Source organism: Anomalospiza imberbis, chromosome 19 (assembly GCF_031753505.1).
Source record: "Anomalospiza imberbis isolate Cuckoo-Finch-1a 21T00152 chromosome 19, ASM3175350v1, whole genome shotgun sequence".
NCBI classification, from domain to species: domain Eukaryota; kingdom Metazoa; phylum Chordata; class Aves; order Passeriformes; family Viduidae; genus Anomalospiza; species Anomalospiza imberbis.
In genome coordinates, this window is record NC_089699.1 from 3061971 (window position 1) to 3077786 (window position 15816).

The 15816-nt window shown below is 42.3% G+C and overlaps 1 protein-coding gene across 1 annotated transcript in view; it reads right to left on the reverse strand.

The window, feature by feature from the left end:
* CEP112 (centrosomal protein 112) overlaps nt 1–15816 on the reverse strand; it is a 159058-nt gene that overhangs the window by 76478 nt on the left and 66764 nt on the right. Inside the window, exon 20 of the mRNA XM_068210027.1 lies at nt 11202–11384. Within this exon, the coding sequence (XP_068066128.1) occupies nt 11202–11384 (183 nt within the window). The remainder of the gene's footprint in view (nt 1–11201; nt 11385–15816) is intronic.

Sequence of the window (15816 nt, forward strand, 5' to 3'; positions counted from 1 at the left end):
CAGGTGCCCTCCAACCCAGAAATCCCTAAGGACACCAAATACAGCAGGAGAACATGCAGCTTCCTTCAAATGTACAGTGTGCTCTGTGTTTGCAGCAGCTGTCTTTCCAAAAATCACTTTCTCCTCTGTTTCTCTTTTCTAAATTCATTTTACAGATGCCAATACAGCAGAAAGCACAGTCTACAACAGAACTTAAGCTGTCAGAGGCAACTTTAGAAGAATTTTATCACCTGTGTGGAAGATGGAGTTTACTTTTCATGGGATTTTCAGATCTGTTTCAAGTGAAAACACTGTGTCAGAGGGTTTTGTCCCTTTTTTTAACCTTTTTTTTCCCTTTAAACTACCTTAGTGATGATTTTACGAACTCTGAAGAACAACTCTAAAACCCGAAAATGGAATATTCATGATCAGGCTGATATGTGAGGGGTCAAAAGTAAAGTTTTCTTATTTGTGTTATTTTAGCAGGACTTTCACACACATGAATACAAATGACGCTGAGATATGTAATTGCAGTTTGAAATATATTGTTTTCTCCATGAAACAGAAATCTACAGCATCCCTGACATGGATTCCTGTCATTTTGTCATGATAAACACTCAGGTATTAAGTACCTTCCACATCATGCACCCAGGCATGATTCCAATTAGTGCTGAATAGAAGACAAAATGTCACCGTAATAAGCTTCAATTTGCAGAGTCTTTGAACACTCGATGATATCATCACTTTGCCAATCACTTCTTGTACTTTGGCTGCTTTTTTTCCATCTCACCCTCCCTGTCAAAAGGCAGTCTTTCAAATCCACAGAAAGGGAAGACGTGAACAACGTCAGTCATTGGTCTGACTGAGCTGAAAGATCCAAAAATGACTCCCCAGTACATCAACAGAGAGCTATGATGTGCACAATATTCCCTCAAAGCTAATTTGCTGCCAACATGTAGAGTAATTGGGGGAAAAAAGTCTACTTTCAAGTCATACTGTGAAAAATATTTTCTTGCATGAAATCACCACTAAAGACCTTAAATCACTGTCACAGTCTGTGCCACTCATTCAAATGAAGAAACAGTTTTTGTTCAGGTAAGGTGACAATCATTTCTTCAAAGGTGACTGGCTGAGGAACAGCTCTGCTGTCTGACTCCATACTGAAAATAATCACTGTACTTTAAAAGAATGGATTTTATTTCTAATTTGTTTCTTAGGAAAAAAAAAAAAAGAAAAATGTTTTTGAAAGGAAAAAAAAATTGCAGAGAAGGTATGCACAGTTCTGTGAGCTCAAATATCTGAGGCCAGCACAAGCCCACAGCCCTCAGCTGAGGACTCACGATGTTTTCTCTGTCTGGAATATCCCCAAAAGCAGAACCTAAAATCCCTGCTCTTATCTGGGTGTGAGGGAAAACAGAAACACCAAATGGCAGCAGAAAAGACAAGAGATAATGAATCAGGATGGAAGTGTGGAGCGATACCAAGGCCATGCTGGTTGTTCAGTGGGCTCTGCAGGGCTGTGCCAGGGCAGCTGCTCCTGCCTGAGAGCCCGCAGTTCAGAGCTGGGGATGGGAAATGGGATCTCCTGAGCTGGGCCCCTACAGGGAGTGGTCCCCGAGCACACAGCCAGTGCCCCACGGGCTGCACCACCCAGGTCCAACAGACTCCCGGCACTGCGCTGTGCTGCCCCATCTCCCTGGCTCGCACATCCCACAGAAGCCAGTCAGGAGCCCTTTGCTGGCATCTCCTCGTCACCCCCAGCTCAGAACTGGCAGGGGACAAACCCCAGCCCACGCTGTGTGGGGTGTGGTGTGCCCGGAGTCCATGGGCAAGGGGCTGGAGCAGCTCGGAAGGGCCGCAGCTGGGAGCACACACCGGGCATGGCACTGGGCTGGGAGCAGGGCTGAAAGAGTGCACAGCATTTGGCTGCCCCTCCATGGGATGGGACAGCAAATTCCATACTTCTGAGGCAGCAAAGACTTGGAGGAGCTGCTACAGATGCTGGGGTTCGACCAGTGGGGAAACAGCTGCAGAGATTTTACTGGTGAAACACTCAAGCCTGTGTCTGTGCCAGCATCATCATCCCAGCCCTGCAGAGAACCCACCCTGGGGGCCTGGGGCTCGTCCCCCTCGCAGCTCCTGTCTGTGAAACACAGCAGAACCAGAGGAGGCTCCCATTTTTCTTCCAGGCTAAAGCAGCGTGTGGAGGAACAGGCAGAGCAGCGGTGGGGCACGCAGGGCAGTGCAATTTGCCATAAGCATCTCAGCTGCAATTTGTTACTGGTTTTCCACTTGAAGGTTCCTTTATAATACTTTAATGTGGGAGCGTGCAGAGCTGTATGGATGGGCTCATATTTCTCAGCTGACATATCTTCAGCCAAAGTATGTCAGCTACAGGAGAAGGCAAGGCTTTGCACTGGCTCTGAGATTTCTTCTTCCCCCATCAGAAACCACATAAAAGAAAAACACAAATAAATCAGCTCTCCAAAATCACTATTTATTACCTCATCATGAAACCATCTACTGGACCCTGCAGTGGTATTGAGTAATATCATTACTTAAACCATAAAGAGGTTGTATTTATTACTCAAAATTGGGAAAATTAGCATCCATATGGATCTTATTGTTTTACGAGCAGTATTGCTGCCAAAACAAGTGGTGTTAACATTCCAAACTACAGATTGTCACCATTTCTCGCCCAGTGTCTCGTTCTTTCACTTGGTATTTAAAATACCTTTGAATTGAGGAGCTGAGCGGATCATAGAACCTCTCCTATCAAGATATATATCATTTAACAGCCAGACTACTGTTCAAAACTTGATTTATGGTGGCAGTGAGTGAATGGAATTAACATCTGATGACCTAAGGAAGAGAGACTAAATTGATTTTGGATAATCTTTCTTTAGAGAAGGGATGAGAGAAAAAGCACACTCTAAGAAATTTAACTACTTAATTTGCAATACATAGCACCTTAGTAGGCAATCACAGACAGGACACCCTAACCTCCATCCCTAGAAAAATGATGGTGTAAAACTCCATGAAATTAATTTCCAGGCACAGGAAGCATAAAAGGGTCACTGGGAACAGCAAGCTGGATAAACCAGGGCAAGGCAGGCTTGAATAAAGTGATTGTCTTCTGCAGGGAAAGGGAGAAGTGTCAGTGTCATTTGTCTTCAGCAAGGTTTTGATACAGACTTTACAGGGTCTGTACAGTCAAACTGAAGGGACACAGACTGGAGGGATGAGCAGAGTGTGAGCAGAGGCCTCTCTCCAGAGTGAGCAGAGAACTCACAGGAGGACAGGAGGAGTCAAGAGTCAGCCAACAAGTGGCACTTCTCAAAGTTCAGAATGGGCTGATACGGCAGAACACGTGCCGCAAAGCCCTGCATGATGGACACAGTGACTGTGCCATACTGCAGATGGCATTTCCTGGGTAAGCAGTCAGTGTGGAGAGCAGGGTGCATCCACAGGGACCTCAAACACTGCAAGCTGAGGAATGGACCACCAGGGCCTGCAGGAAGTTCACCAAGCCAGGTTTATTCAGCCCGCAGAACTGAACACCAAAGAGAAATCAAATTGCTGTCTTCAACTGAGCGTAAGGGATTGTGGAGAAGACAGAGGCAGACTCTTCTTGAAGGAAGGGCAAGAACCTAGAGATCCAAATTTTAACAACAGATGTTCCAGCTGCATATCCAGGAAAAGGGAATTCACACTGGATTGGTAAAGCACTGGAGCATTTGGCTCAAGAAGGCTGTGAAATCTCCACCACTGCAGGTTCTTCAAAACTCAGCTGGACTTGGCTCTGAGCAACATGATGTGGTTTTGAAGTCAGACCTGCTTTGAGCAGGAGGTTGGGCACGGTGACCTCCAGAGGTCCTTCCAACCCAAACTATTCTATGATGCTGTGAAAAAACTCCAGAATGAATGCTGGTCTCCCATTAGAGGATGTCCCTTCAGTACTCAGGGGAACGTTTGAAGTGGATGGCACTGCTGTTTTCCAAATTGCTGCACTTGTTCTATGAACTAGAAGTCAACTCCTTCTATTCAACAACTCTCTGAAACACATTACGAGGTAACAGAAAAAGCAATTTTCAAAAGAACTAAAAGCCATTCATAAAGTTGTGAGCAAGCATTCCCTCCTCTGTGCAGCAGACATTTACTGAATTCATTTATTTGTAATATTTGGAACAATCCAATATCACAGAAACTACACTTTGAAGACTTGGACACAATTGGAAGTAATATCAATAAGCAAATTCAGAGCCTGGCTTTGCTCTACACTGATCTTCACATAGAAAGCACAAGCTCCTTCAACCAAATCAAGAGATTCATCAAATCAAAATAAAGAGATTTTATTGTAAATCGATCATTTCTGCAGACTAACACATTATTTTTACCTCTGCTTAGAAATTACATTACACCACCCCACATGCTGCAGTTACTACCTGTTTGTGCATGCACCTGTTTGTAATTGATTATTTCTGACTTCACGATTCCTTAGGGTACCTTTAATGTGAAAAATGTTTCACACCACGCACAGCTTATTGTCTGTTAGTGTAAATCATTCCTTGCAGCCATCACACACAAACCCTGCCTGCAAAGCCACACCTAGTGGATGTGTTAAAACCTGGCATAAACATCCTTTACATCTCACTGATGAGCAAAACTGATCTCACTTCTATTCAGAGAAATTAATCTATGTTTATTAACATCTATGCAGGAAATAATCACTTCTTCCTAATCAAGGAGTGCTTCTATAAAATAAAATTACTGCCATACGATCTACACCCTGCCCCTAGACGAGTGAAATGATACACTCCACCTTCAGCTGCCAATATTTAAAATGAAAAAAAAAAATAAAAACACTGATTGCAATGTTATAATAATTACCAGATATATTCAATTTCATATTATAGAAACAGAAAGTCCATTTTGCTGAAAAGAACTCCATCTCAGATTCAGAGTTCGTATTATGTGATGAGCTAGTTTCTATGGCAACTGCTTTTTCTTTTACATACACTGTAGACAGCACAAAATGTCTGTTGTCTCCTAAGTTAACTTAACATTTTTAATCAGCAGATGACAATTTGTGCACTATTATGTATACCTTCCAAAAATGTCTTTAAGTATTTCAAGTGCTGGGCTGACTGAAGTATAAAAGGAGAGAGTGAAGTCACACCTCCCGCCCCAAATTCCTCACAATCCAAATTCAGTTCTAAAGAGAAGAGTGAGAGTCAAGGAAAAATGCTGGAGACATCAGAGATGATCATCCACCATCGCACAAGGACACTCTGAAGGGTGCATGAAGTGAGCAAGTGGCAGATGTTCAGAGCTGGACCAACAGGTGTTTGAAAGGTGTCCCAACCCGAGGCAGCGGCTCAGCCAGAGTGGGACAGGAACACAAACATGCCAAGGTGGCCTCACCTGAGCAGGGACAGGGATGTGCTCAGGAGACCCAGACCCTGATGGAGAGAACACTGAGCCTGCACTGTCTGCTCCAGATCAGAGCAAAGGCTCATTTTTAACTCTTATCTCAAGGATTATGCCAATGCTGCAGCCCAAACTCTTCCCACAACTCCCCTGCATTTACTCAAGTGAAAACCAGCTCTGCGGGTTTGCAGTATTTTAGTATTTCCACAAGGAACTGTTGCATTTGACCATTTCACAGCAATTCTCTGAGTGAAAGCCCAGTGTAAACATCTCCATGGAACCCAGCACCAGATCCCTGATTTCAGCAGATATTCTCCATCAATGGGATCCATGGCAGCCCCGAGTCAGCAGACTGTGAATAACAACCAAGGAAAACCACACAAGTGCTGCAACAAATATTTGGTACTTTACATCAACAGTCATGTTCATTATCCTGGGCTGACTGGTGGTAAATTAAACATGCTGCAATATAGCCAAAAGCCTTTGTTTGGGAAAGGCTAAAAGGGAACGGCTGTCTGTCTACAGGAGTCTGACTGGCAGCCCAAGAGCCCTTCTCCAAGTAAAATACAACAAACAAATATTTAGATTGCAACTCCAGGATTCAGATTGGCTGCAGAGAAAGCCTGCGTTGCAAGCAGTGCATTTCTTCTCATGCCAAAGACATCTTCTGCTAAAAAAAGGAAAGGAAGTAAAAGGGAAAAAAAAGAGTAATATAATTTATTTACTCCAAATTGTAAACAGAAGTGACTTCAGTAGCACTGTCAGCATCTGAATGTTTCCCAGGCTACCTCTATCTGCACCCCCCAGATCCCCTCAAGCAAATTGCTTCCACTGATACTGGGAGAATAACCATGTGGGAACTGGTGTCTGGAGATATTCAAACAATTACATGAAGCAGAAGAGTTGATCAGTGATTTAACTGTAGGTAACAATAGGTTCTTTCAAATCAAAGTTGAAGAGAGTCTCCTATTCTGAAAAAAAATGCTCCCCAAATCCTTCTTATTAATATAGTATAGTACTGCAAAGTTACTGTAGCAGCAGTATTTGCACACAGGCAGAAACTGGGCATGAGTTGGGTATTTAGCTATCACTAAACAAGTAGGTAATGTCTCTACTGGTTTTTTTTCTGTATTTTCTCTTGTCAATAGTTGACAGAGCTCTGCAGCAGACACACAGCAGCAAAGCCACCCTTCATACATTTATGAAGCCGAGATAAATGTCCTCTATTTCCCCCATTTGGTTGATACACTAATTATCTACACAGAACCACAAACATATACCAAGAACCTGCTGGAATGCAAATAACTATCATTGCTGGAGTGAAAATAGTGATAGCTACTGGCTTTTTTTTTGTAACTCCACAGGCTCAAATTAATTCAGACAAAACCAGGTGCAAAGCAATAGCTGCAGAAAGATTGTTGATCCCAAGTACAAAGAATGAAATTTCCAAAGAGAAGCCAGAAAAGAAGTGATGGGATGTGCTGTATATGGGACACCAGCAGAGGAGCCGCTGATTTCTGAGAAGGGAAAGCAAACCAGGATGGTAAAGGCCAAGGGGATGATGGAAAGTTCACAAAGCAAGAGAGCAAAAAGGAAACGGATCCTTCAGCCATGGGATAACACCTTATTAACTCTTCTTACCACCTCCAGCCTGTTGGTCGGGGATTTTTGTAACAAGCTCGGCTCTCAATGTCTGCATCCACACAGCTTCAGAACTACTCAAGGTTTTTCTTTCCCAGTCAATAAGGGTTTCTTGAGAGCCCCAAGACACCCCAGAAGAGCAGTGATCTCTTCAAGCAGCCTTATTTTTGAGAGCACAAATGTTGCCTGTTAAAATTAAACACCGTGACATCAGTGACAGGCGCGGGCAGCACGTGCCCGAGCACTCCAGCTGCTCTTGACCCAATTACGACTGGATGACCACAGTGGCCTGGCCAATTATCGCAGAACAGAACCTGGAAAGAGGATTCAGCTTCCTCGTGGAAACTTTCTTTCCTCTCCTTTAGAGCCAAGCGCTGCATTTGATGTTACAGGGGTACATTTTATTTCTTCTTCTTGTCCAAAGGTCAACGGTGGAAGAACGAGCAGGAAAATGATCCAAATCTGTACAGCAGCTGGAACATGGAAATCTTTGAGCTGGTTGAGGGCACGTGGCAGATGCTGGGGAGAGAAGGCCATTCAAAGGACAAAGGGGAAATATAAGGGCACAACTGGCACCACAGAGCCCTCCGCTTCAGTTATTAAGATTTCCTAACCTTGCTATTTCATTTCACCAAGCAAAGTGGATATATTCCCTGTGACCTGAAGTCTTGCTTCAGAAAATCACTGATTCCATAGCAAGACTGCTTTTATTAAAACAAAGGAAGGTCTCCATCATGCAAGGAGCTCCCTGTTCTGTGAACTGGTGGATAAACTAAAATTACTAAGGGAGGTGCAGAATGCATGAGCAAACTTAACAATGCTCCTAAAGAAAATTCAGCTATCTAAATTAAATGGAAGTAGTGATTCAAAACTATCCTGTAAAAAAAACATAATCCCGTGTGATTAGCTACTGTTTAAAGAATAACAACATTATGGCAGTTCATAGAAAATGTACAGGATTTAAAAGCCTACAAGAACACAGCATGGCATAAAAGCCTTTGTACTGCTTTGACTTTTATTGACCTACAAGTCAATTTACTCCTCCCCAAGCATTACAACCCCAGGTGAAAAAATCAGAGCAAGACTCCTAGAAATGGAGAAATCCAGGCAGAATGCAATCGTTACCCAGAAATTTATCATCAACACAAAACGTGACACGCTTCAATCAAATTCCTTTCTTGAAAATATATTAGACTTCACAAAGAAATAACATTGTTTTATATTTAATTAATATCTGGCAAGGCACTCAAATCTTAATTTTTATACTCTAGTTGAGATTAAAGCATTAATAAATGTATTTATGTTTTAATGAAATCTAACTATTTTGTATAGTGTCTTTCACAGTATCTGAAGACCTACGTGAAAGTAGAGACCTTGGATATGCAATAAGAAACATAAATTAATCTTTGCAGTATTAGTAAAAGAAATTGATCTGCAGTATTCAGTTATTGCTGTCTTCAGGAATATAGTGAGAAATACATATTTTAACCACATATACTAAGAAATAAGTATTCGCTACTCTTTCATATGGAAAAGGATTTAAGAACGACTTCCAGTGAATACCTTTAATAACGGTGCTTTCACATCATTCACCCCACACTGAGCAGATAGGTCCTTCAAACCAAGCTACTCATATGTGATTAACACTAATTATTATTTAAATTTTTTGAATAACCCAGCAAATCCACTTTTCATTTCGCCAAGCAAAATGGCCTCCACTCCTATTGCATCTCACCTTCACTGCAACACAAAGCACTCCTAAAAATTACTGCTGTCAAAGATGGTTCCCAATTAACAGGTTTTTAAAATGCAGTGCTGTTAAATACCCATTAAATGACTGGGTTACCTTTGTTTAGAGCCTGACAAATGTTTCATAAAGGACACTGGCCATTAGTCATATCAGATTTCCAAAACACGCATTTTTAGTAAACATATGCTAAGATTTTTAAAAAATTATTAAAAATCTGGGCTATAATTCCACAAGAAACACCAGTATTGTCTGTTGAGCTCACTGCAAAGACAGAAGTGGATCTGAATACAAAGACCAGAGGAAGGAACGAAGAGCAATTTATTTTCCCAAATGGAAAAATCTGCGTCCTTGAAAGCTGGGAGTCTCACTAGAATTTAAACAAACAAAAGCTCTTCTTGTCAAAGCAACTGCCCGTTCTTCCCTGATTTACATGTCATTCTCATGGCAGTAATGTTCAAATGACTGTACAGGGATATTCAAACTACAAAGAAAAGCTCTGCAAAAAGGCCAAACTCTGCTTTTCAGACTGTTCAGATTCCCCCAATAGCTGTGAAAATTCCCAGCTTTCCACAGAGCACCTGTAGTAGCATCGTTGATCCCCCTGAAAACAAAAAGCACAATCAAACTTTGGGCTCCAACCTTTGCCAGAAATGACCCCCAAGAGCACAAACCAGAGCTGGACTTAGAGACACCTCCCAGTTCTCAGAATTTGCTGAAGAGTGTCCCTTTCCTTTTGTATCCAGTGTTACAGAGCAACACAGGAACTGGGATGAGCACTGGTGTGGAGACAGAATAATCTATATAATTCCAAAACTGCCTTCTTTTAACACGGGAGTTACAGCTCTGCCTTTGTCCGCAAAAAAAAAACACCAACAGCAGAAATGAAGGTGAGAGGAGGCTACAACTCTGAAAAATCACTCGCAAACAGATCCAGAGCTGAGATGAATCTATCTTGGGCCAAAAAGAAAAAATGCAAAGATAAAAACCAATCCCTTGAACCATTTAAGGCTTTGTTCGCTCTTACAATGCAGCGGAAAATAAAAGGCGAGGTTTAATTTTTTTTTCAGAGGCCACCTGAGTATCCCCTGCCCAACTGTTGTCACAAAGTATATCCCGTTTTCATTGGGAAACCACAATGGTGGAAAAGGAGAAATAAGTCCTGGCTTTGCAATATACCTCTCAACCACTCCCAAGAAGCCGTTTGCTTCCTAATGGACTTCCTTAAGCCAGATTTCGATAGTCTGAGCCGTCCAAAGTAAAAAAATCAATTGATTTCAAAAGTAAATTTTCAATTCAGTTTCATTTAGCTCCATTAGAAGTGTTAGTAAAAGCCACAGCCTACCAGCCTACAGGGAAGTAGAGTGAAAATGCCTCTTAGTCTGAACCTAACATATCCTAGGGAAGGTGGTGGTGCGCGGAAAACGTGCCATTAAAGATGCTTTACCAAAATGTCCAGTTTGGATATAAAATAATCCATGCACGATAAGCAATTCTAACGCTGATTAGGAAAGATTATTTTCTGCAAACTCTTTAAACTAGAAAATCACCTTAGTTTTTAGAATATTGCCATTGCAGGCCTTTTTAATAAAGGCTCTTAGGAAAATATACCATGCCGTCCTTACAAAATACGTTGAAAAAAAGGCAGTAAGATGGTTTTTGAAGTGAAAACTCATAAAGATCATTTTCCATGCTGACAGTGTGCATTTCATCCAGAAGTTTGAAGAGTCAAATGCTACCTCAGCTGGGGGTTATTCTGCCAAATGGCTTCCAACAGTGACCACAGAGATGGAGGATGGGAGGGGTACGTGCGTGTAGGAAAATAAACGTGATGGTAAGCAACCCCAAACCCACATCATCTTATCAAACATCCGACACATGGAACCAAACGCACAATGCAAATCTAGAATACAAAAACTGAAACAAAAAAGACATGAACAAAAGGAAATAAAGCCATTTGTGAGTTACCTGCAGAGATTTAAAACAAAAAAAAAGCACACGAACGAAGCAGATATAATTCACATGGATTTGCCCAGGAAGAAGAAAAGGAGGGGTGAGTGTGAGGGCTGGGGGGGAAAAAGAACAGATACCTTTTTTTCTTAAACAAATCCATCATGAAAGAAAATGAGACAAGATTATAAATAGGCCGAGTTATAGCGCACCATGGGATTTTTAATCTGGCTACCTGTGGTTTTTGCAGTTAAAGCCCTATTCAGCAGTAGGAAGGGAGGGGGGAAAGCGGAAAAAGAAAAAAAGAAAAAAAAAGAAAATCAAAATCACGTTTATGTGCCAGTTTCGCAAATGCTCCCCCAGCGAGCACCACCAACAATGCTGGCAAACAGGAAACACTCATTATCAGCAATTTCTAATAAGCGGGCGCCTTTCAAGCGTTATTGATCGTTACCTGGCCGTCTCGTTTCCTGCTGTCCTGAGTTTGGCTCTCGTGCTCTGCCATGGCAGCGCGAAGCTGCTTCTCCAGTTTCTCCATCTCCCGTTGATGGTCTCGGACCAGGCAGTCCTGCGCTGTGTTGTGCTGCTGGAATAGGTGCGTCTTCTCCTGTTCATGCTCCAGCTTCAGCTCCACTATCTGATTGGACAGGGAGGAGTACAGTTCATCAATAGAACATCCTTGTCGTCATGACAACTCGTCTACAGCTTAATTTCCCCCTTAATTTCATCAAGTTGGCAATTTTATTTTTACGTCACTATTACCTCACCTCTTAAAAAGCCACCGTTAGCGTGACAGAATTCCTCCAGACAATCCCAACAATGGAGACAACCGAGCAAATCCAGCGCATCCTTACCCAATTTGTTGGTACAAATGTCAGAAGCGTACGGAAAAATAATATTAAAAAAAAAAAAAAAAAAAAAAAAGGGGAGGCATTGTCGCATTGTGTGGCGGGTGCCCCCGTATCCCGCTGCTGCTCCTCAGCAGGACTGAGGATCCTAAATGGTTAATAGGCAGCCTGCTCGCCCCTTCGCTGAAGTATACACACACACAACCCCCCACCCCAGCAATTAAAGCTTTGCAAGAATTCTTTATGATTTCCAAAGCCAACGCTCTTCCTGCGATATTCCTCAATGCTGGCGCATAGAGTTGTCTTTTTTTTTTCTCCTTAAATAAAAAAAAAAAAAAAAAGAGCAAGAAAATTATAAAAAAAACAAAGCTCTATTATCCCGTTGTCAGCTACGCTATCCCAACATAAACAGATGTATGTGTTCCAGAAGGGCACCTGCTGTGCCGCAAGCTTGCACCATGATTTCATAAGAAGCCCTCTATTCTCAGGAGCCGTTCCCAGTCCGCACCACACTGGATGCTGTGACCTTGGCCACTCTTAGCCTCTCCCTGCTTGCCTGAATGGCAGCCTGAGACCAAGGGCCTGGTTGCTGCAGCTTTGATATTAATCCTCCCGCCTGCGCACAAAGGCACCCTACCTGGCCTGCACACTGGAGCGGCCAGGCCGCCTTTGAAGCAGGTGATGAATAGGGACGGCAGGAAGCCGCTTCCCCACTGAACTCCGGGCCACACAGCTGCTAAGAACAGTCACTTGGATTTTTCTTCAGTTTTGGTGGATTTCGGAGAAGGACGAAGGGGGGGAAGGAAGAAAAATAACAAAAAAAAAAAGAAAAAAAAAAAAAAAGAGAGACATCTCTTATCGTTAACATGGTGGGGTATTTTCAGCATGAGAAAGGAAAAAAAGAGCGAACGGGAGGAGCCGCTGTGTGAGCGCTGAGAGCGCCCGGCACCTTATCTTAAAGCTGTAGCATTCAATTCTGGAATGATATCAGCTGGTTGTCCGGCTTCCGCGGGGAAAATTTGAAGCTAAGTTAAAATAAATTTTTAAAAGAAGGGCATTTTCTCAAACTGCAGATCAGCGTGTTGCAAGTTTAAAAGGGAAACGTGCCGTCCATGCTGTGGTTGGGAGCATTCTTCCGCAATCGGAGCGAGAACAGATGCAACGCTGCATGGTTTAACGTATCGACATTATTTAATAACACTAAAGAGCTCATTAAGAGATGCCTGAAGTCCCTGCAGGGGTTACCCCTCACATTTTCCAGGCTGGACCTGGGATCCTCATACAGAGTTCTTCACACCGGGTTTTTGCCCAAGGTTTCTATACAAAACTGGTTTCTCTTGGATGCTCGCGGCGTCCATCCTGTGCCTAAGAGAAAAAGCTGTTGCTCCCTAAAATAACTGTAGAGCCATTGCCTGATTTAGGAGAAAAAATGTTTAGTGTTCCTTCATAAATAAGACCTGATTAAAAAGAAATCGTGTCAACAGCAGAGGCCTTTCCCTTCAAATATTTTGCTGTCTTAATTATTGGGTTTTCACCTGGTTATTCCATGTAGTTTGCTGTGGGGAGCTTCAATTATTGGAGATGTCACTTTTTAACCAAAAGACAGGGCAGCAGGCAGGGAATATGACCCAGAGGGAGCAGGGGACACATCCTGCTTCTCCAACTCTGTACACCTTTACCACACCAACCAAACTAAATTGTTTTGTTTAGTAATCTCTTCACTTTCAGAATTTATACACAAGAAGATTTTAATTTAATAGGCAGAATGAGCAAAAGGTCCTTCAGCAGAAGGGGTGCCCACTCAGGTCATCCGTGGGAAGAGAAAGGGTGGTACCATGAGGGGAGGTGTTTAAAAAGGCAAATTTGTTGAAGAAAAATTTTAAACCCTTCCTCATTTAAAGCTACGCATTCCCCATGATGGTTTTGGTTTGGTACTTTAAGATGTTTCTGGCAGGGAGCGGAGGTAAAGAAACAGGAGAGGAGAGAAAAGATGAGGACCAGAGCATTTTCATCCCTCAGAGGCCTCCACACCCATCTTCCCTAATGAATATTAGCAGTTATTCCACATTCCCAACCAATAAAATAAAGAACACAAAGTGACCGAGCAGCCATTCCCTGCCCTGGTGAGCACTTCCTGAAGCTCCTGCTCCCTTCAGAACTGCTGCCAAGCACTATGGCTTCTCTTCCACTCCTCCCTCTCTCATTCTTGTATTTTAATTGGGTTGTTTTCTTAAAGGAAAAAAAAAAATTAACATATACCAAAAAACAGAACGAGAGAATCCATGCTGCTTTTCAGCAACAACAGCACTTCATCACAAGAAACTGCATGAAAATTGTATTAATTCTTCACAAACCAGACAGATTCTGTCTCCTCTTTGAGGCAGAGAGCGCCTTTATGAATGATATAACAAAACCACCTCCTTCAAAAATTCTGTCATGTTGAGATCTTGATGCTGAGCACTTCATCAGATCACATTCAAGTGTCTGCTCCAACGCAGCACTTCAGCGTGCAGGGACAGGCACTGGTAGGTGCTATACATTTCAGCCAGACAAGCAACACGACGTTCACAATGGGCATTAGGGGCGAGGCTGAAAAGAAACATTCATTAAATAATCGTGTGTGCCCTATTACCATAATCACAGGGCATTCATTGTGCCTTGGATGTTTCCTCATCTTGTCCTCCCAAAGATGAAAATCTCTCATTCCCTTCCCTGCGCATCTGTTCCTGTCTCCAGCCTTGGCCTGGACACAAAACCAAGCAGGAATGTCTGTCTGACCTGAGAGAGCCTTTCTTACCACTGCTGTTATCAAGTAACACATATATTTGAAAATTATGATCCCTTCTTAGCTGAATTCTTCATGTTCAAGGCAACAGCCAACAGGTGATTTACTAAACTGTCATCAGAATTACACTATTTACTTTAAATTTTGTTTTTAATTACACGATTTCTTCTAAATTTAGCTTTTAACCAAAATTTACATGTCCTTACACTTGCAGAGAAAAGGATGTTAAGAAGAAAACTAAATTCTTAACAAAGAGCTAAAAAAGATTAATGCAAGAATTGTGACAGTCTCTTGTCGTTCACTCACACACACAAACTAAAAGGTGCCAAACCAATCTGGCAGTGTTGTTTGTGCCCAGGCCAGCGACAACTCAGCTGATGAACACAGGCAGATGGAATTGCACTCACAAGGGGAGGTGCTTGAGGACAATTTGCTAAAACAAGAGACAGTCTAATACCGAGCCAAGGTGAAATCCTGCTGCTGTTAGCACGCCTGAAAAACAAAGATCGACAATAAACAGCTCACTGATTGCAGGAGATGTTTTTAGAAGCCAAAGATTTGTAATTTAATCAACACCAGCAAATACCTTTTGAAAGTCCCTAATTTAGACAAGGCCTTCTACTACCCAGTTTTTGCTTTTACATCACATGCTAAGTTTAGGCTTTTCAATTTTAGAACAATTTCAACTTGTTCTCAAGAACAAGCACGCCTTTGAAATTCTTTTTAGAGTCCCCAAAGGAGGGAAAGGAAATTAGTTAGCTCACTACCTCTTTGAAAAAATGTAACTGCTACAATAAATATTTGACACCAAAGTATGAAAATTCATGTAAATTTATGTCCGCAATTCCAGAAATATTTTAAGTAGCACCTATATAAAATATGGTTTTGCAAGGCAGGATGATTTTATAAGCACTGTTTTGGCATGACTGAGCTGAGGGCTGGAGAAGCCACCAATGCATTGCACGTGTCACTGAGCTAAACTCACTCTGCAGCACACCTACAGCACGTCTGCTTTCAGTATTTCCACCCTAAAATGATTTAAGTGTTTGTAAATCAGGTGTTTGCATGATTACCCTGCTGAAAACCAGCCCCAGCCTCTGCCCAGGCAGGGCACAGCACATGATCTATCCCCAAATAACAACTCCAGCAAAATGGAGCGTTTTCTGTCTCCTAAGCCTATCAATAAACCTGTGTGTTCCATGAGGATATGGGGATTACCCATCCCTGCAAATACTGCTGCTGAAAGTAATCTCATCCAGCAGGCTGGAGGAGTGAGTGAGTGTTAATCACACTGGGGTCTGGTTCAGTATAACTTTGGGCAGAAAAGGAGCATCTTCACTGCAAGTTAGAGAGAAAACCAGAAACTCTTTTACCACAGCTCCTTTGCAGCAGGTAAATGAAATGGATTTTAATTTACTTTTTTTTTGGGAGGGAGA